Here is a 21,202-nt window from a genome sequence, read left to right on the forward strand (position 1 = left end):
ATTTCCACCCTATTGACTTTATAATGGCCTCTCCAGACCCAGGTTTCTCTTTCTAATATTTTAGAACTCCTTGATGTTCTCAGGTATTCTGTATTATTAAATAATGAGCTCACCTTATGTGAAGTATAGAAAAAGGCCCATCATATTAAGAAAGAAGCATATTTTCTAAACAGATATCTGCAAATAATGTTAATAATTAGATTCTGAAACTTTTGCATTGCATTGAGTTGTGGTATAAGTTGTATCACTACTTTGTAGGAGTAACTGAAAGAGCACTTGATCAAGATCCCAGAATGCTGCCAACCAGGAAGGAAGCAGGTCAACTCTCTTGGGTACAGAATGCTATCTGTCTTTTAGATCTATTAGTAAATTTTGATTTTTCCTGGTTGGAGATGAACTTTCCCCCAATTCACTGAATTATGTGAGATTATAGTGGCCATTTGCAGTTCAAGTGATATTGGCTAATTTAAATATTAATGAAAGTGAATCTTACTCCTTCTGATTGGGTGATGATAGCCATATTTATGAAATTTATTATTGATGGGGCACTTATATCACAATTTTATTCATTGTAAATGAAGTCACTTTGAATTTTAACTATCATGGAATTAAATATTACAGAATCTTGGAGTTCCAGAGTTTAGAGTTGGTTAAAACAGAGTTTAGAGTTGATTTTATCCCACTTGACTCTATACAGGGAAATCCACAATATTATTTCTGAAAGTTGAGCTTCAGCTTTTCCTTGAGCACATCTTAAGACACAGAGCTCACTATGTAAGATAAGAGCATAACAGAGTAAGTCTAAACTTGGTGTCCAATTGCCCAAATTCAAACCCAGGCTCCACTACCTACATGCATATTTTGGGTAATGTACTTGAGTTATCTAAGACTCAGTTCTCTGTTCTGCAGTAGAGAAAATAATGACACCTTTAAGTGAAGTATAAAAAGATTCTATGAAAATCTATTTATAGACTTGATCTTAATCATTTTCATCATCATCATCACTCATCGTTAAATTCACTGTAAGATCAAGGATCTGTTTAAGAGGTTAACCAGAAATTATTATGACAAAAAAGATGCAGACACAATTTAAGAATATATTTCTCAATACTAAAGCCTTCCTTCTCTTCTTCCCTAGGAAACTGCTCAAAGAACTCATGCAAGTGGAACTTACGGCTTCCTTGATCTGGCTCAGCATTCAGTAAGTGCAACCACTTTTGAACATTCATTACATAAATGCACCCGTTTCTTTGATCGTCTTCTCTATGAAAAGCTATCTTCAGCCAGCCTGTAGTTCCCAGAAATACTTTCCTGCCAGCCTGGGTCTTTCTTTTCTGCAGGACTGCATTGGATTCAGAGGTGGGAGGGGGGTTTGATAGCAGAGCCCCAGCAATGAACATAGGAAAGGTGTGAGCGTGTAGATGGGTTCACCTTCTCATCACTGGCTGGTGATTAAATTAACCACGTGTTTGTTTTCCTTTAGTCACCTAAATTTTCTTCATTAGGAGACATTTTGTTCCCCTCTCCCGGTCACAGGACCATGCATAGTAGAAAAAAATGCAAGGAGGCCCAGACCACACATTTCTTGAGGTATTTTGAACAATTCATTTTGCTCTTTTTGAGCCAGAATATGCTACTGCTATATAAAAATTACTGCAAAAGAGAAATTCTCTGCTTGAAAATGCTGGGGTACATTTTAGAAATTTCACTTGTTTTTAGCAAGTAAGCACTTTCAGCCATCTGCCTTTCTCATTGCACATAAGGGCTTTATTTTTGGTGAAGCCAGCAGTATTTTGTCCAATTTCCCCAACTCTCATTTTTTTTATCATTTGTTAGCATTAATGATGGTGGTGCACATAACCTTCACATAATCTCTGACATCAGCTCTCCCAACAGTAGTTTTGTTGGCAAACAACTTGTTTTTATGAATAAATCAATGATAATTTAACAACAACTACCAAAATTTAAAAGACTAACTAAAGGAAATATTTATATTTTTTAAGATGTAGCTTCCTCATAGTTTCCAGAATTTTGTAATATATTCTGCTTCTGAGAGTGGTGGAGTATAATTTGATATATCAAATACCATAAAGGGACAGGTAGAAATAGAGACTGTGGGACTCCGGGCCTGGAAGAGGCTGATCAAAGGAAATTCTTTGCCCACAGTGGTACTGCCGGACTCCCATCATTGCTATGGAATTTGCATATGTGAACAGAGAGAAGGAGGAGGAGAGGATAGAAAGAAATAAAAAAAAATGGTGTTCGCCACATCAGAATGACTTAGTGTAACCCTGATCAGCTAAAGCTTGTATCACACAGGAGATTAGACCCACAGCTTTTGTTCCCAATAATAAAGGAAATTTTATGTCTAATTCCCTACATGCTACATCTCTCTTGTAATGCCTTTGAAGTTCAGGCTACAGCATTTCCTGAAAATTGCTAGATCTTATAAATGAAAAGGAGGGGACTGTTTGGTTTGCATTCTGTTCACATCTATTGGGTGTAGCACTAAATATGCATGTTACTTTATCTTTTTTCTGTTTCAAGCACCTTTGTGGTGCTGGGGCAAAGAAAGGATGGGGAAGGAAGGTTTCAAGATTTTTGAATTTTGAGATTATGCATGACCCTCTCACCTTTGTCTCTACTTTCTCAATAGTACAAATTACTGCTTCTCAGAAAGAAATTCATGTTTCTACCCTGAATTGGGTCTGAAGTTTCTAACCTAGGGGAGGCTCTGGTCTCTCAGATAATTAGTACAATGTTGTAAGGAACTCATGTTAATTTGTCTTTGATATAGTATTTCCATGTCTACAATTGCAGTCTAAGGAGAAAAAATATTAATTTGCTGCTCCAAACCAGTGTGCAGATATCCCAGGATTTGAAGAAAAATTAAAAAGGAAGAAATGGAAAAACTCCTCTTTGGGAATATTTAGAGCAGTTACTCCGTTTCTGTATGCTTAATAGATTTTGATGCTTTCTTTGTATTCCAAGCTTCTCTGGCAAAGTACACCTCAATCAACTTCCGGGTTGGCCCCAAGAGGTCACTTTGCCCAGAACAAAAATGGGGTTTTGGAAGGTTGCTTGGTTATCAGAAAAACAGATGATCTGGCATCTGTGTGGGCCATACGCTTGGGCCTTGTGCCCTCTTCAGCAATAATGTGTGGTACATCACACTAGGAAACTGCTTCAGTCATTCAGGCTGCTTTACTGAAATCAATGAATTTGCAGTTAGAATTAGCTCACTTTTTTTCCTTATTGAGATCTTTATTTACTCTTTTTATTTCATGTAAGTATAGTTGGTATACAATATTATATTGGCTATATTAGTTTTAGGTACAATATTGTGATTTGACATTTGTATACCTTACACTGTGAACATCCCACTAATTCTAGTAATCATCTGTCACTGTAAAAACTTATCACAATATTATTGACTATATTCCCCTTCTCCATTTCCACCCATCTAAGTCCAACATGAGGATTGAAGTTAGGATTTTCAAGGAGACTGGTACAGAGTAACATCAATGAAGAATATACCTGACCACTAACCTTCTCTAATAAGCATAGACAGATAATTTCAGATTTGGTCTAGAGTTATAGTTCTCAATTTGGTCATCTATATAACCCCTTTTATTAATTTTTAACAAGTTTTAAATGTGAAATTATAGTCATCATATAATGTTATATTAATTTCAGGTGTATCCCATAGTCATTACACAGTTAAATAACTTATGAAGTGATCAGTGGTTAAATCCATTACTTTTCATACCTAGTTATTACAATATTATTGACTATATGAGGAGAGATCCCCCAAAACTGGAATTATATTCTGAAGGGCCCCTTGTAGTACATGTTTTTCCCGCTAGGTGAGTATTCTAGGAACCCATCTGTATCAGTGTAGTAGCTGGTATTATTGTGAGAGGCTGTGTTCAACTCCAGTGAATTTTATTTAGAAGACTCTTTCAACACATTTGCCCATTTCATGATGGGTGATTTATGAACACAGCAGCCCACACCATACTGAGTGTTCAGCACTTTTTGACAAAAAAAAAAAAATAAGGTGAGACACCTCCGAGCCCCACACTCCCTATTCACTGTATCTCATCCCAACTGACTTTTTTTTTTTTTTTGCTTGTTTCCCTGAATGTAAAATGTTTTCAGAGAGAAACATTTTGCTGATGTGGAAGAGATGAAACAAAAAAAAATGGCAGGCATAGAATTTATACCCATAACCCATGAACATGAACAGTGGTGGAAGGACTGCCTGAGAAGAGTGGAGGGTGCTGGGTGCAGGGGGGCAACAGGGGAAAAATCAGGACAACTGTAATAATGTAATCAACAAAATGTAATTTAAAAAATGGCAGAAGCACTAAAAGGCATCAAAATCAACAAGTTCAAAAACTAACTTGAGCAGTGGAAAAAATACATTTCAATAAGTGTCAAATGGAGAGTGCTTTGAAGGTGACTGAAGTTAAACATGTAGAAAAAATACATAATATTTTTAAAATAAATATTGTTTTCTGGGGGTCTCCATATTCCCTATGCTATAATTTACATCCCCATGACTATTTTATAACTATAATTTATATTTTTGTCTTTTTTTTGGAAGATTTTACTTATTTATTTGTAAAGAGAGGGGAAGGGAAGGAGAAAGAGAGGGAAATAAACATCACTGTGTGGTTGCCTCTCACACACCCCTCCTGCCACGAAGACCCAGCAGGTGCCCTGCCTCAGAATCGAACCAGTAACCCTTTGGTTCAAAGGCTGGCACTCAATCCACTAAGCCACACCAGCCAGGGCTATATTTCTTTTTCTAACTTTAATTAGTTTTTTTTTAATTTTTCAATTATAGCTGACATACAGTACAATTTTAGTGTCATGTGTACAACACAGTGATTAGACATTAACCTACTAAGTAATCTCCCCAATAAGTCTGATACCCATCTGATACCATTCATAATTACTATATATTATTGACTATATTCCCTACACTGTATTTTATATCTGGGTGACTATTCTGTAACTACCAATTTTTACTTATTAATCCCTCTACCTTTTCATCCATTTCTCCACACCCCTCCCACTGGCAAACTTCAAAATGTTCTCTGTTTCTATGAGCCTGTGTCTGCTCTGCTTGCTTATTTATTTTGTTTTTTAAGTTCCACATACAGGTGAAACCATATGGCATTTGCCTTCCTCTCTCTGACTTACTTCATTTCGCACAATACCCTCTGGGTCCCTCCATGTTGTTTCAGATGGCAAGAATTTATCCTTTTTTATGGCCGAGTCATATTCTCAATATACACACATACTATATATATATATATATATATATATATATATATATATATATATATATGGCATATATATGTATATATGTGTGCATATATACGTGTGTGTGTGTGTATATATATATATATATATATATATATATATATATATATATATATTATCACTTAGGTTGCTTCCATATCTTGGCTATTGTATGTAATGATGCAATGAACACGCAGATGTATTTGTCTTATCAATTTAGTGTTTTGGGTTTTTTTGGATAAAAACCTACAAGTAATTGCTGGGTCCATTGTCTCTCATTATATAGCCTTTGTTTAATAATCTGGTTTGTCTGGTATAAGTATTACCACCTCAAATTTTGTATTTTTTAATTTACATTTTTATGAAATATATTTTTTCATCCTTTTCCTTTAGTCTGTGTATATCTTTCAAACTGAAGTGAGTCTCTTGTAGAAAGCATATGTAAGGGTCTTGTTTTGCTATCCATTGAGCCTCCATATATCTTTTGATTGGAACACTTAATCCATTTGCAACTAATTGTTGACAGAAATGTATTCATTGTCATTTTATTATTCATATATTTTATCTTTTTCACATTTTGTGTAATACTAATTTGGTGGCGATGAACTCCTTTAGCTCTTTTTGGTCTGAGAAACTGTTTATTTGTCTTTCAATTCTAAATAATAACTTTGCTGAGTAGAATAATCTTGGTTATAGGTCTTTGCTTTTCATGACTTTGAATATTTCTTGCCAATCACTTCTGGCCTGAAATGTTTCTGTTGAGAAGTCAGCTAACTGCTTTTCTCTCGCTGCTTTTAAGAGTGTCACTTTGCCTGCAACCTTTGGCATTTTGATTATGATGAATCTTGGTGTGGGACTTTTTTGAATTAATCTTTTTGTGCTTTCTGGACTTGTGTGTCTATTTCTTTGACCAGGTTAGGGAAGTTTTTCATCATTATTTTTTCATGTAGGTTTTTCTTATTATTTTCACATAGGTTTTCAACTCCTTGCTCTCTTTCTTCCCCTTCTGGCACCCCTATGATGAGAATTTTGGTATACTTGAAGTTGTCCCAGAGGTTCTTTATACTATCTTCATTTTCTGGGGGATTCCTTTATCTTTTTGCTGTTCTGTTTGGGTGGTTTCTGCTTTCTTTTCATCTAAAACTCTTATTTGATCCTCTGTTTCATCCACTCCCCTGTTGATTCCCTGTAATGTACTTCAGTCTATGTATTTTTCTTTTCTGATTTGTTCTTTTTTATGTTTTCTATTTTCATTTCTATGTTTCTTATCTCTTGGTCGAAGTTGTCACTGAGTTCATCCACTCTTCCCCTAAGTTATTTGAACATACTTATAACCAGTGTTTCGAATGCTACATCTGGTAGATTTCTTGTCTCTGTTTTCTTTAGTTCTTTTTCTGGAGCTACGTTCTGGTTTTTTTTGTTTGTTTGTTTTTTAATTTGGAACACATTTATTTGTTTTCTCTTTTGGTTGCCTCCATGTTTTTCTATGTATTGGGTAGAGTTGCTCCGTATCCATGGCTTGAGAGAGTGATCTTACATAGTAGGTGTCCTGTAGGATCTAGTGGCACAGGCTCCCCAGTTACCTAATCTGGGCACTCTAGGTGCTCCCCCATGTGGGTGGTGTGCACCCTCCTCTTGTAGTTGAGCCTTGTTTGCTATTGGCACCTTGACTGAACGGATTTATCCCCAGGCTGGTTGGCAGCAAGTATTAACCGTGATCAGCTGTTCAGGGGGCAACCTTGGAGAGGACTTAATTCAGCAGGGCTATGGTGCTCACTGAATCTTCCTCTTGAGTGTGTCACTTGTGTAAGTGGTTGAGTGTGTTTTGACATGATCTGAAGTTGTCCACCAGGTGCTCTGGCCCTGGGGCATCTTTGAAGGTGTAGGCCAAGGTCAATTGCTTCCTGTGCCCTGCCTAAGGCCATCCAGCATGCACTATGAACCAATCTGCAGATGGCTACTACTTGTGCTGGCCTCAAGATGCCCTGGAGTGGCCAAGCTGCAAACCAAGTCTGGCTGCCACTAGTGCTGAGCCTGGGGCAACTTTGCAAGGGGTACAGCATCCAAGGCCAAATGCTGCTTGTTTGAGGGATTGTAGGGAAGTCTGAAGCATGAGCTAAGATGAGCAGTTTGTATGTCAAAGCCACTGGAAATGGCTTGGGTGGGCTTGGAAGTTGGGTGGGGTATCAGGATAGGGTAATGTGTTAGCCGGGTTGATGGAGACTCAGATGTGGCACCTGCCTGCCTGCTCAGGGAGGGCTCAGAAAAGGAACAGTGGTCTCTGCCAGCACTTCTGTCTGGGAGAAAGCTGCCCCTCCAGCTCTTGTCCTGTTGCCCTGAGGAGGAATTACATTCCTCCCCAAATGTCCCTGGTGACTTTTGAGCTGTTTTCCCAGCTGTGAAGCTCAGAATAAGTGAGTCAGAGCAAGTCTATGTTCAGACCCTTTAAGAGGAATGACTAGGACTCTAGAAGCCATTCATCTCACTCAGCCACAATCCCCACTGGTTTTTACAGCCAGAAGTTATGGAGGCTTCTCTTCCTGGCACTGGAACTCTGGGCTACAGGGCCTGCTGTGGGACTGGGATCCTTCACTCCTTAGGGTGTTATTTGCAGCTGAGATATCCCTTCTGATTTTTATCTTCCGTATGTGGGTTGGGGACCAGCTTGCTCTGCATCTCCACTTCTCCTACTGGTCTCAATATAGCTTCTTTATATCCTTAGTTATAGGACATCTGTAGATTGTTAAAGGGTAGATTTCAGGTGGTTCTGAATAATGATTGTTCTGTAGTTTAGTTGTAATTTTGATGTGGTTGTAGGATGATTCAGGTGCCACATTTACCTATGCTCAGAATTTGCTCATATCTAACATTATTCCTGGACTAATGGAACTTTCTATGATAACAGGGATGTTCTTTATCTGTGCTGTCCAGCATGGTAACTACTAACCATATGTGGCCATTGAGTACTTGAAGTGTGGCTACTGCATTTGAGTAACTAAGTTTTAAATTTTAATTTATTTTAATTAATTTAAATGTAAACAATATTATGTGGCTAGTAACAACCTACCTTACTGGACAGGGAAGCTATGAACTAGAGGCCCCATCAATACAGGGGCCAGGTCTTAATTGTATTAACATCCTTGCATCTAGGTTGATATTTAGCCAGTATCCATCAAGGTAGTCATTGGTTGGTATACTTCTGCTGTCTCAATCACCTAAGTGTCTTCTAAGTCCAGCAATTCCATATTTTGTCTCTTACCACATGGACCCTTGACCCAGAACTAAAGGGTTAATCATCCTCCAATGCCACAGCATGTATCCATCTAACTGTCTGGAATTTGCCCTGTGCTGGTTGTTAAATAGCATATAACCTCTGATTATATATATATATATATCTACAGCATCTTCTGTAGTACTGACTAATAGCAGATAATCAATAATCTTGTATAGTGATGGGCAAACACATGGATGGATATGTCTCATCTCCAAGTGGAGTATTATATAAGAGAGAGGAACAAATTGAGACCAGTCTGGGTCCCTCTGATGATGGTTTTTGTCCCCTAGTTACCACTCAATATTCTTTCAAAATTTTACTTCTGCTTTGTCAACTGATGGCCTAGAGCAACAGGCTCCAGATTGGTCAGTGAATTCCAGTGCCATATGCAGCACAGATTACCACACCTCCTTCTGGATGTCACTTTTGTCTCAAAATACTTAAAATCAGACCGAATCCCACTCACTCACCTAAGAACACCCACCATTCTCTCCCCAGATGCCGCGGTCCCAGTTTCTGTCAACTCTAACTTATCCTTGTTTTTTATTCACCACCAAGAAAAGAGTAAATCTTTGATCTGGCTGTTTAAAGAGCCTTCTTGCCATTCCCTCTGTTGGTATGTCCTTACTGGTGCTCCTTTCCCACGTGGTTGTGAAGTCTTTTAAGTAGTTGTTATGCCTAAAGCCACCTTCCCCTGATTCCATCCTACATATAAAAGGACTAATATTCTTATAACATGAGTATCATCTATTTGCTTGTTCAATAATCTAGTCCCTATCTAACACTTTGCCTTCTCTTTGAGAATCCCTAAATGCCTTCTATTCCAACTAGGCAAGTTGAACTCTTGACTACTAAAGATATTTTTTTCCGAGCTCCAAGCATTTTCTACCCTTGGTCTCACCAGCAGAGAAACCCTTTCTCAGTCTTTTAGTCTACAGTTGTGTGTGGATCTCTGTTAAGACCTTCCTGATGAATCAACTTTTTTTCTATGTATTCAGTTTCTTTATTTCCCCTTGTAAGATAAAGAAAATACTAAGTCTATTTTTGATATAGACCTTTGATCCCATAATAATTTTTTTTAAGAATCTGAAGCTCAGTGGAGCCAGCAAGATAGGAGAGTATAAGGGTGAATGAAAAGAGAAAAATCAGTGATTATCATCCAGGGAGGTAGAATTCTCTTAAGTTGAAACAGCAGATTGCCTGGAAATGGGAGAGGTCAGGCATCAGTTGAAATACAAGAGGAATGGAGAACAGGAGAGGAGGGATATGAGTGTTAATTTAATTGATTACTAAGCACAGGGTGGGTTTCATGCCAGTTACATTTAGAGTCCCATAGTCTAGTGTGTGGACAAAATGATGCTCATTTGGTAAATTTCACTGACCTTCCCGTTTGCTCTGACACTTGATCGACTACCAACCACTATCATACATTCTTGTCCACACATTTCATACATGTACCTCTTTTCTCTCTTAAACTGCTGCATAGGAGAGGTCTGTTAAACCTTTCTTTATCTGCTTATGCCCCTCTGTTAAATGAGGAGTAAGAGTTCAGGAGATGTTTTTGCTTCCATGAATTTATGAAAATGGGAGGCGAGAGGATGTAGGCAGAGGAGTGAGAGAAGAAAAACATTTCCTTCTGTTTTGTTATTGTTAGAAAAAGACAACAACCAGAAAGAGTGGAAATTATAAGGAAGATTTGTTTGATAGTAGGATTTAAGCACCATACCATATGATTTCACTCATATGTGGAACCTAATGAACAAACTGCACTAACAAACTGCACAAAATGGAGACAGGCTTATAGATGGACAGCAGGATGCAGCTAATGGTAGTGGGAAAGTGAGAGGGTGGAGGGAGTGAGCAAAGAGGAAAAAGGACTCAGGGACATGGACAACAGTGTGGTAATTGCTGGGTTGGTGGAACGGGTGAATAAGAGGACTAAAAGGTAATGGAATAAAATATAATAAAGATTAAATAAAATACAGAATAAAGAAGGTGAAGCCTGCAGTGGCAGCCCACTGCCTGCCTGGTGTTCTCTACCACTTCACCCAGATTAAATGAGCCATGCACTCATCATGCATGCTAATCACCCTGCTTATCACTTATGTACTATGTGTCTCCTCCATGGGCTGGAGGGTCTCTGAGGGTAGGATGCATGACTGTCTCAGTTACTGCTCTAGCTCTAACATCCCAAAGAGAGCATATTTGTGTTATGGATGACTAGTTCAGTTGCCTGGATTAGGACTGTGAAAGGTGATTGCACTCTTTGTATGTTGAAACTCATCCTCTCTCATCCAGATTCCCCTACCCCAACTCCCAATCTAGATTAGTCTTTGAAAAATCAGGAGAGCCAGGCTTCTGTCCTGGCTGTATGAATTGACCACATGATCTTAACAACAGTTTGACCAATCTGATCTCAATTTCCTCATTTAAATAATAATAATAATAATAATAATAATAATAATAATAATAATAAATAATATTGTCTGTAGTAGGGCCCCTTCCAACTTGGAATTTAGTGAATAAACAAGAAAGACAAAAACTAGGCTATGGAAGAGAAAGTTGAAGGAAATTATCATTATCCCAGTGAGGCAGAGATTGATGAGCTATGACCAGTAGTGGCCTCTCTGTGTCCCACCTGAGGGAAGAAATGAGCCCATTGTCTCTTGGACCAGAAAACTCACCAAATAGGTTCAGGAATACGGTACTGATGTTCTGCTTTCTTTTTAGTGTATTAATAAACTGACATTTATATAATTTCATCCACCCTTTTGGTTGCATTAGAGAGTTAGAAGAAATGAAAGCAGGGTTTGACTGCAACCTCTTATATTTGCTTGAGCACCAAAAATGTGTAATCTTTCTATTCATCCTAATTACTCAGTTTCTAATTGAATGACCCAAGGAAAACAATGATGCATAGTTTCTGATAAATTTCTTCACTTAACCAAAGATTAGATCTACTAGCTGTTTCTATTCAACTTTGTAATGTGAGGCTATTTATCGAAAACATTGGTGAATCTGTAGAATGGCTGGAAATTACAAAGGACAAACACAAATTTTGGTGAAATGGCTTGTTAATAAGTTATAGAAACAAGGAATTTGGTTTTTCCTAATGGAGGAGGTTTCAGATTTCATATTTCAACTCTTCAGAAGTTCCAAAGCAAAAAAAAAAAAAAGTGCTGACAGCCAGAATATTTTTTGAGAGCATGTGCCTAGTTTCTTTTGAATTCAGGTAATTATTTTCACAAATGAGGATTGTTGCCTCAGAATGTGTCAACCCCAAATCTGTGCCTTGCATATAGCCAGTGCTAGATAAGTGGTAATAATGACCACTATTATTCAGAACAATTACATAACTCCTCTCCTGCTGACTGACCTGTGTGTGTGTGTGATTTGGCAAATCGGTTAACTCACTGGATCTCATTCCCTCTATTTAAGAAGGATAACTTTTTAAAAAAATTATTGTGGTACGTTCCAGCACAGGGTACCATGACACTGACATATAAGTCAATATTTTTACCCTGGTAATGTCATCCTTCCTTCCTTCATTCATTCACAAATACCTATGGTACAGTTAACAGACTCAGGACCCTGAATTCATGATAAAGTTATAAGATAAAATTTAAAATAAATAAAACAATTCAAGTTGTATTCATATCCAGCTGTAGCCGGTCACAGAGAGGAATATATGCTGGGCTCAGAATGCAAGGATATGATTATATTCATCTCTGATATGGGAGAGGGCTGAGATTTATCCCTCATACAGGTCAATTTTTCTCTTCCACCTTCCTGGGCCAGGTTTTGTCCTTTTTGAGTTGGTTAGCCTTCCTTCTGGATCGTCCTCCCTATTGGCCTTGCCCTTGCCAGGTATTTCCTCCCTTTGCAGTGACCATTTACACTCCACCGGGCTAGCTTTTCTCCACCAAGTCCATAAACCTTGTCTCTGTGAAGAATCAATGCCCATTTATATCTGCTAATGCGTTAATAACAGAAACGTCCCTGGCCATGACCTACCTGAGTCATTACACACTAATCATCAGAGGCAATTTTGAGCAGATTGACTGGTGATCGGTGTCCTCCCCAGTGTCCAGGCAGGAGGACACATGGCTGCCTTCACAGCCCCTGAGCAGATGGCCCGAGAGCATAATCACACACTACAGCCGGTGCGGGTCTGGCTCCAGGACGGGAATCTCTATGTCTTGCATGCAAAACTGATCTCTCTCACCTAGGGGCTGTGTTCCAAGAACCCGCCTTTCATTTTGGAACAGAATCCAAGCTCTCACTGACCTTCTTTGTGCCCATTTAAAACACTGCACAAATAATTCTCTAAAGACATTGAGAAGATGAGGTTTACCTGCATCTGAATCATTGTAATATGCACCACTGCCTGAAGCCAGTTTAATTCATTTCCCACTTTTCTGTGTAATCCCGGTCCAGATATGTGGTCCAAAGCTGTGGTCATCAGGGCTTGTAATTGGACATTAATATTTCTTTCCTTCAGTTTTAGCTCGAGCATTTATTATTGCTGTATCACTCCATGCAATCATAATTTTGAATGTTACTCAATATATCATCAGGGATACCTGAGAGGCTCCTGCTTCTTCAGTTATTGCCAGAATTAACTCAGAATCTACAGAGTTTCTTCCTTGGGATAACTTCTTGATGATAAATAGCCCCAAGAGTTATTACCCATATTTTGCTGTGTATCATGTGCTTTGTGTGTAATACACACCTGCATTTTTGGCCCAAACTTTCAGGAAAACATCTTTGGTTTTAAGTTTTTAATTCAATTTTTAAATTTATTTATATTTAGAAACAAAACTGATGTTGTATTCCAGGGTATTATTTTACATATGGCTATCATTATTGCTTTCTAGTTATACTTTTAATGTATAAGCATAAATAAAATAATTTTAAAAATTTATATAGATACAGAATTAGTATGACTCATGCATAATGCACATCCTTATTTTCCCCTCAAAAATTTTGGCAAAAAAAACATTATATATTGTAAAAATACAGCATGAAGTCAAAGGATATAAGCATCTTTATGATTTTGGATGCACTTTGCTAAATTATTTTTAAATGGTTGGTGTTAATTTGCATCCAGTGCATTGTCCTATGCACTTTCTGCTCTTGGCTGCCTATGTTTTTCCCCCCCTAATGATGATTCAGATTATATTTAAGAGGAACTAGGCAATGGAATGGGAAATAGAGGTCAGATTGAATTTTTACTTTCAAAGAACTCGTACAATAGAGGAAGAAGCTACATTAGAAGATTACCCATTATTCTTTGATTTGACAATGCCCTAAGAACAAAAGAACTTCAGAATTCATGGATTCTGGCACAGATATTATTTCTGAGACTAATATAATTCAAGAGCCTCAACCTTTGACTTTTCTGAGGTGGATGCCATGCTATTTCTTGACAAGGGCTTACAGATTCTGGAAATCAGGGGTGTGATGGTTCTCTACTCCCACATACCACGTATCATGGTTTATATATATATTCATGTATAAGAACTTTGTTAAATGCATTATTCTCAGTCTAGTTTTGTGGACCATACACTTTAACACACTCTAAAAATTGTGTTAGTAGAAGGTCATAAATGTGGATGGCTAAGCCAATGAGCTGTGAGTGATTTTGTGTGCTCAATAGACACAGTGGCTCCCATCTAGTCATTCATTGAAATTTAAATAACAAAAGCAGCTGGCCTAGTGGGAAAAGCACAGATTTTAAGACAAGTGCGAATTCCAATCTTGGTTCTCTATTGACCTCTTCTGCAAACTTGGTAAAGTTACTTAAATTTCTTCAGCTCCAGTTTCTTTTCCTATGATGAGGATGACAATAGTAACTCATAGTTTTATTGTGACAATTAAAAATGTTTTGGGAGCAGAGGCTGTCTGGGGAAAGATTTTTGGAAAGGAGAGTTGGAGCTTAAGGGTTTAGTTTTAACAGCAATGAATTCAGCAAAAGATAGTAGCAAAAATAGTGCTTGGTTTTAGTTAGAAAAGAACTTGATTATTGTAGTTCTGATGAGGAAATGTGAAGAGAAGAAATGAGGCACTAGGATCCCACCAGAAAGTGAGTGGGAATCTAATAGCTATGTGGGGGAATCGGTGTTACTGTAGACATTCAATTTGAAGTCATTTGCTTTGTCATAATCCAATCCTCCTCTCTATCTGACCCATTTTCCTCTCCATTTGATAATAACATTAACCTCTTCCTTCAAAATGTTTTTACTTAAAATGTTTTGAGAGTGAGCTTTCAAAGGAAGTTAGCGAAGTGCTGAGTTCCTGCTTGAGTTCATGCAGTGGAGAACAGGTGTTGTCCTTAGCAATTCTGAAGATAAAAGCTAATGTGTTGGAAATTTGCTTATGGGCCAGGTCTTGGGCCAAGTATTTTATATTGCATCACATCATTTCATCCTCTTCATGACCTTGTGAGATAGGTTCTGCTACTTACTGCTATTTTATAGATGAGGAACTGACAGGTTGAATAGATTGCTCAAAGTCAAAGAACATGTAAGAAGAAGAGCTGGGTTTGGACTCCAGAAATCTTGACCATTACACTAAATTCTTTCTAAATGCAGGACTATGGTTTGAAAGTGCCAGTGGGACTGTACATTTCATCAAAGGAATAGTGGTGAGGACTTTTGGTTTCAACAGGGATTTGAGGATGGTGGTGCCTGAAGATCTCAGCTAATGTCTAGGCTATACGAGTATTTTTAACTCTGCTTCTCCAAAAAGTGGATGAAGTTGATGACTCGTATGATTTTCAAAAACAGATCTTTCTTTCTTCTTTTTATTCCTCTTCATGCAAAGAAAGAATGAGGAATATGAAATTGCCAGTTGAAACATTCTCTGTAGTTACCAGGGACTGTGCACTAGAAAGCCAAGTGGAGAGCCACCCGGAACCACAGCTCTAAGTCCTTCTGGTACTCAACATGCTGTAGCCTCACAGTAGTTTGATACTCCATCAAGTTTTAGCTGGGTTGCAATCGAAGTTGCATTCTTAGGGAAAAAAAGTAAAGACTAATAAGCAAGGAACTTAATTGTGCCTTTGTGATTATATAAATATAATCTATGTGCATATGTAAATGTATATGGTCTGTGAGTATATATGTTTTAATACTGTGAATATTCAAATATTTTAATAAAGAATTGTGGGGATGAGAAAATAAAGGGAGGAGCACAATTATTTCAGTCTAAACTAAAAAAAGATGTTATTCAGAGCCCATAGTCCTGTACTGCATGGTGGTGGTTCACATAGTTTGCCAGCTTCTTTCCTACAGCTGATTCTGTAAACATGTTTTGAAGAGCCTGGAGGGGCCACACTGCATGGAGCTCCTAAGAAGACTTATGCATCTTTATATCCTCCTCAGCAACCCTCACAGTGCTGAGCTCAAAGTCACTGACAGTACTTACCAAGCCCCTATTCCCCCTGTGAGAGCTTTGATCAGGAATGTGGTCAAAGGTGAGGAATCAGAACTGGCACCCCACCATTCCTGTGATCCTCTTCCTCATCTCTTCCCTGCAGGTATTGCTCTCTCACTGTATCAAGCAAGTGGCTGTAGCCATTCTTTCATTTACTCAACAAATACACATCAAATGCTCTTCTACCCCAGTCATGGTTCTAGCCTCTAGGGACACAGTGATAAATAAGACAAGCAAGTTCCGTAGACATATGAGGCTTATAGTTTCCAGAGGAAACACATATTAGACAAACAGTCACACAAAGAAATATGTAACTACAAATTGTAGTAAATGCTGCAAGATAAATTGCAGTAAATGCTGTGAGACATTCTAGGGAAAAGTCTTTGAGGGTAGAACAAAATACTTAGGGCTTTTGAAAAATTAAAAAACGGTATAGTTGGAACAGAGCACTGGAATGGATGCATATGATTGTGTTGAAAGAGTGGACAAAGGAGCATAAATATCAAAGTAAAGATTTTAAATTTTACCTCATGTCCCATGGACACATTAAAGGATCTGAAAAAGTAAGCATCGTGATTATATTTGTGTTTTTATTTTTTTCAAATTGTTTTTCATATTTTTTGTTGTTCAAGTAAAGTTGTCTCCATTTTCCTCTCACCATTTCCCCCCACCCCAGCCATCCCCACCTTTGATTCTACCTGTTTTTGGCTTTGTCCATGGAACATGTTTTTATAGTTTTTATTATTTTTTTAGGAAGAGAGAGAGACATCATTTTGTTTTCCACTTATTTATGTATTCTTTGGTTGATTCTTGTATGTGCCCTCACTGGAAATCAAACCTACATCCCTGGCACATCAGGACCATGTTCCAACCAACTAAGCTACCCCCCTGGGCCTACATTTCTGTTTTCAAAAATATTACTCTGGCTACTGTATTGAAGAAAGATTGACCTGAAGTGAAGTGAAAGCAAGGAGAACAATAAAATATGTTAAAATAGTCTGGGAGAGAAGAATGACATTGGCTTGGAGTGGAGTTGTAGCTGCAGGGATAGAAAAACTTCAAGGATCCATTCTGTCTGTCATCTACCTATCTATCTATCTATCTATCTATCTATCTATCTATCTATCTATCTATCTATCTATCTATCCATCCATCCATCCATCATCATCAGTCTATTTAATGTTGCTTAAAACGTAACCATTTGCTCAATATTTAGTGCATCAGTCACCACCAGCAATATATTCTAAGTCTTGCAGAAATCACAAAGCTGTTTTTGTTTTATTTGGTTTGGGTTTGTTTGTTTGTTTATTTTGCTCTAGAAATAGGTAAATCATTTATTCTTCTCCTATTAAAGTTTGCTTTTATGCAGTCCTCTTGCTTCCTGAATTTCCCTTAGTTATTGTCACCAGTTTTTACCTCACATGACATCATTTGCTTTATATAAGTTCCTCATGCATTGAAGGCTGACGTTCTTAATAGTTCTGTCACCCATGTTACAACAGACTGCTGAAAAGATACAAGCGATGCCTGCAGGAGATAGGGCCATGTCAGCAGTTTGTGTAACACCAATGGGGTGTGAGATAGCAGGAAAATAATTAGTTTAGTTAGATGTAAATGGAAGACAAATGAAGACACTACTAATATGTGCATACCTAGAAGGAGGGGTGGCCTACTTCATTTAAGATTTGAGAAGGAATAATTGAATAAATAGCTATGAAAATGAAAGCAGTATCGAGAGATTTTTATGGCAACCTGTACGGCATAAAGAACTAAATTCAACCAACATGCACTTACTGAGTTCTTATTATGTACCTGTCCCCATGTGAGGCATTTTATGCAAAGAAAACAGGACAATAATTGCAAGACATACATGAGACTTTACATTCTGCATAGAGAGTCAAGATTTGAGCACATATGAATGCTTTAAGCATATATTTAAAAGGCTGAGTAGCATTGTATGCTACATTAATACGCAAAACTATTAGAAATAGGAATAACATTGAATACATAAGGTATGAGTGACTGTAACTATGGTTAATTTAATTATCTTCTCTGATTGTCAGTTCTCTAGTTCATAAAATGTTCATATCAGAATGCAGAGTGACATAGCATCTTCATACAGGAACACGTACACAGATACACACAGGTACACAGATGCTGCTCAGGGCTCTTCAGGGTTGCATTGGTATGTCAGGAAGGTTGGTGGGAAAATATCCTTGGATTTCAGGAGTCTAGTATTTCAGTGAATTATCTGGACCCTTCTAGATGTTCAGGAAAGAGAAAGTCAGCATAAACCATGGCATGGACTAGAGGAGTAGACAGGTATTGAAGAACATGTAAAGATAAATCTTTTTTTGAATATATCCAGCTGTTTTGATAAAAGTTAAAAAGCATATACAAGTCAATACATTGTTGTATTATACAAAGCACAGGCCATTCTAGCAGATCTTAGCAGTTATTTGAAATCATACTAAAAGTATTCATTGTATGTCATTACAGACTCCAGTGTTATGCACTGATGTTCTCAGTGTTCTAGCACTTCTTTATGTCTGGTTCTTGGATGTTGTTTAGAGCTGGCTTTGTTTGGTTTTCTTTTGTATCTGCTATTTCTTATTTTAGTTTTAAGATTTCTGTATTTCTAGTCAGATTTTTTATTCAGTGTCCTTTGATTTTATTATCAACGGTATGGGATTTCCTCAAACAACTAAAAAATGGAACTGCCTTTTCACCTGGCAATTCCACTGCTGGGTCTATACCCTAAGAATCCTGAAACACCAATTCAAAAGCACCACAATGTTTATAGTAGCACAATTTATAATAGCCAGCTCTAGAAGCAGCCTAAGTGCCCATCAGTAAGTGAGTGAATCAAAAATCTATGGTACATTTACATAATGGAATACTATGAAGCAGAAAGAAAAAAAAAAAAGGAGCTCCTACCCTTTGTGACAACATGGGTGGAACTGGAGAGCATTATGCTAAGTGAAATAAGCCAGGTAGTGAAAGACAAATACCACATGATCTTATCTGTAAATGCAACCGAATCAACAAAACAAACAAGTAAGCAAAATATAACCAAAGACACTGAAACAAAGAACACACTGACAGTAATCAGAGGGGAGTGGAGAGAGGGATAATGGGGAAAATAGGGGAAGGGTCATCAAGGAACATGTATAAAGGACACATGTCAAAGCCAAAGCTGGTAGGTTCAAGGGTGGGAGGTGGGATTGGTGGGGTGGGGTAAAAGTGAAGACAACTGTACTTGAACAACAAACAAACAAAGAAAAAGAACAAAAATAAGTAAGAAATTATATAGAACACAGGTGGCAAACACAAGGCCTGCAGACCAAATCTGGCCCTCTAACTTGTTTCTACCTGGTGGCAGCACTGAGCTCTTGCATAACGGATACAGAGTAGTTACATTTATACAGTCCTAAAATTACATTCAGCCCTTTGAAGGCAACTGCAAGGCTGATGTGGCCTCTGGTGAAAATGAATTTGACACCCCTAATATAGAACAAAAAAATTTAAAAAGTTGCAAAACACAATAAATGAAACCACAATGTTGAAACTCATTCATGATTGTAGTATCAATGAGAATAGTCAGAAGTCCTAGGCCCTCCAGGATCATCTGGAAATAGAGCAAAATAAATTTAATTGAAATTTGTAAAACATGCTGCCTAATCCAACATGGTGAAATTTTTTAACTCAAATTTATTTTTTTGAACTACTTAGATGAGGTTTTATAAAAGTATTCTAAGACTGAGGCTTTCTTATTTACCACCCAATATTTTACTTGGAAACTAACAATAACAAACTTTAACCTGGCCAGGAGTTTAAAAAATATATACCACTCTCCTGTTCAAATTCTATAATCTCTTCAATAACTCATAAAATTCAAACTCTTGGATATAGTTGTTCTCACTTCCATACTTAATCCCAACCTTGTGCATCTCTCACAACTCAATTTCCTACTTATCTATCCCCTTGTTCATTCATTAAAAATGTTTTTTTTTAATCCTTACACAAGGGCATACTTATTGATTTTAGCGAAGAGGGTTGAAAAGGGAGAACAAGAGGGAGAGAAGCTTCAATTGATTGCCTTTGGCATGTACCTTGACTGTGATTGAACCTGCAACCTAGGCAGGTGCCTCAACCAGGAACTGAGCCTTCAACCTTTTTTTTTTTTTTTTTTGGTTTACAGGACACTGCTCCAATCAACTGAGCCACACCAGCCAGGGTTCTTTTTTTACTCTTGTCTCATCTGTGTCTACTTTCCTTTTTGTGTGAGAGAATAATGCACTAAGTTCAAGGCTTTTGCCCTTACTTTTCATTTTGCTCAGAATTCCTTCCTTTTTCAGTTCTCTGTTTCTTATTTTATTCAGGTCTCTAGTCCAATATCACCTCCTAAAATAGGTCTTCCATGATTTTAAAAAATAGGTCAAATCTCCTCACCTCCTTTACTTTTTATTTTTCTTATTTCCTTTCATGTCAGTATATCCTAACTTGAGTGCTATCCTTTGCTTGTTTATTTACTTGGGTGATATATATCACTCATTAAAATTTAAGGTCTTAGATAATGGAGTCATATCTTCAGTGTCTAAGAGTATGTCCAGCTTATTTATTAAAGACATGTTTTATAGCTATTGGATATATGACTATAGCAGGTTGGAAATCTTCATGCTAGATTCACAGTTTTTATATTTAAAGAATATATATATATATATATATATATATATATATATATATATATTAGTTTATATATATATTAGTTTATGCCCTGGCTGGTGTGGCCCAGTGGATTGAGTGCCAGCCTGTGAACCAAAGGGTCACTGGTTCAATTCCCAATCAGGGCACATGCCTGGGTTGCAGTCCAGGTCCCCAGTGGGGGGCATGCAAGAGGCAACTACACACTGATGTTTCTCTCCTTCCCTTCTATATAAAAATAAATAAATGAAATCTTTAAAAAATACATAAGTTAGTTTAAAGGGAAGCTATTTCAAAGTTAAAGGATGTAAGTATAGACTGACAAAATCTTAGTGATAGAATTACTAAGACATCTTATAGGAAGTGATGCTCCATTAAGTCTTACCCCCTGGCCACAATAGTTTCTGCCTTAAAGTATTACCATAGATAATACTTACAGGTGTTTTTGAGTTCTGTGCTAAAAAAATTATTTCA

General features: G+C 37.4%; 1 protein-coding gene across 1 annotated transcript in view; it reads left to right on the plus strand.

The window, feature by feature from the left end:
- Positions 1–21,202, plus strand: part of RBFOX1 (RNA binding fox-1 homolog 1) — a 1,505,061-nt gene that overhangs the window by 276,696 nt on the left and 1,207,163 nt on the right. Inside the window, exon 2 of the mRNA XM_053671753.1 lies at positions 1,139–1,201. Within this exon, the coding sequence (XP_053527728.1) occupies positions 1,139–1,201 (63 nt within the window). The remainder of the gene's footprint in view (positions 1–1,138; positions 1,202–21,202) is intronic.

This window comes from Artibeus jamaicensis, unplaced genomic scaffold (genome assembly GCF_021234435.1).
Source record: "Artibeus jamaicensis isolate MK-2021 breed Jamaican fruit bat unplaced genomic scaffold, CSHL_Jam_final contig_700, whole genome shotgun sequence".
Classification (NCBI taxonomy): Eukaryota; Metazoa; Chordata; class Mammalia; order Chiroptera; family Phyllostomidae; genus Artibeus; species Artibeus jamaicensis.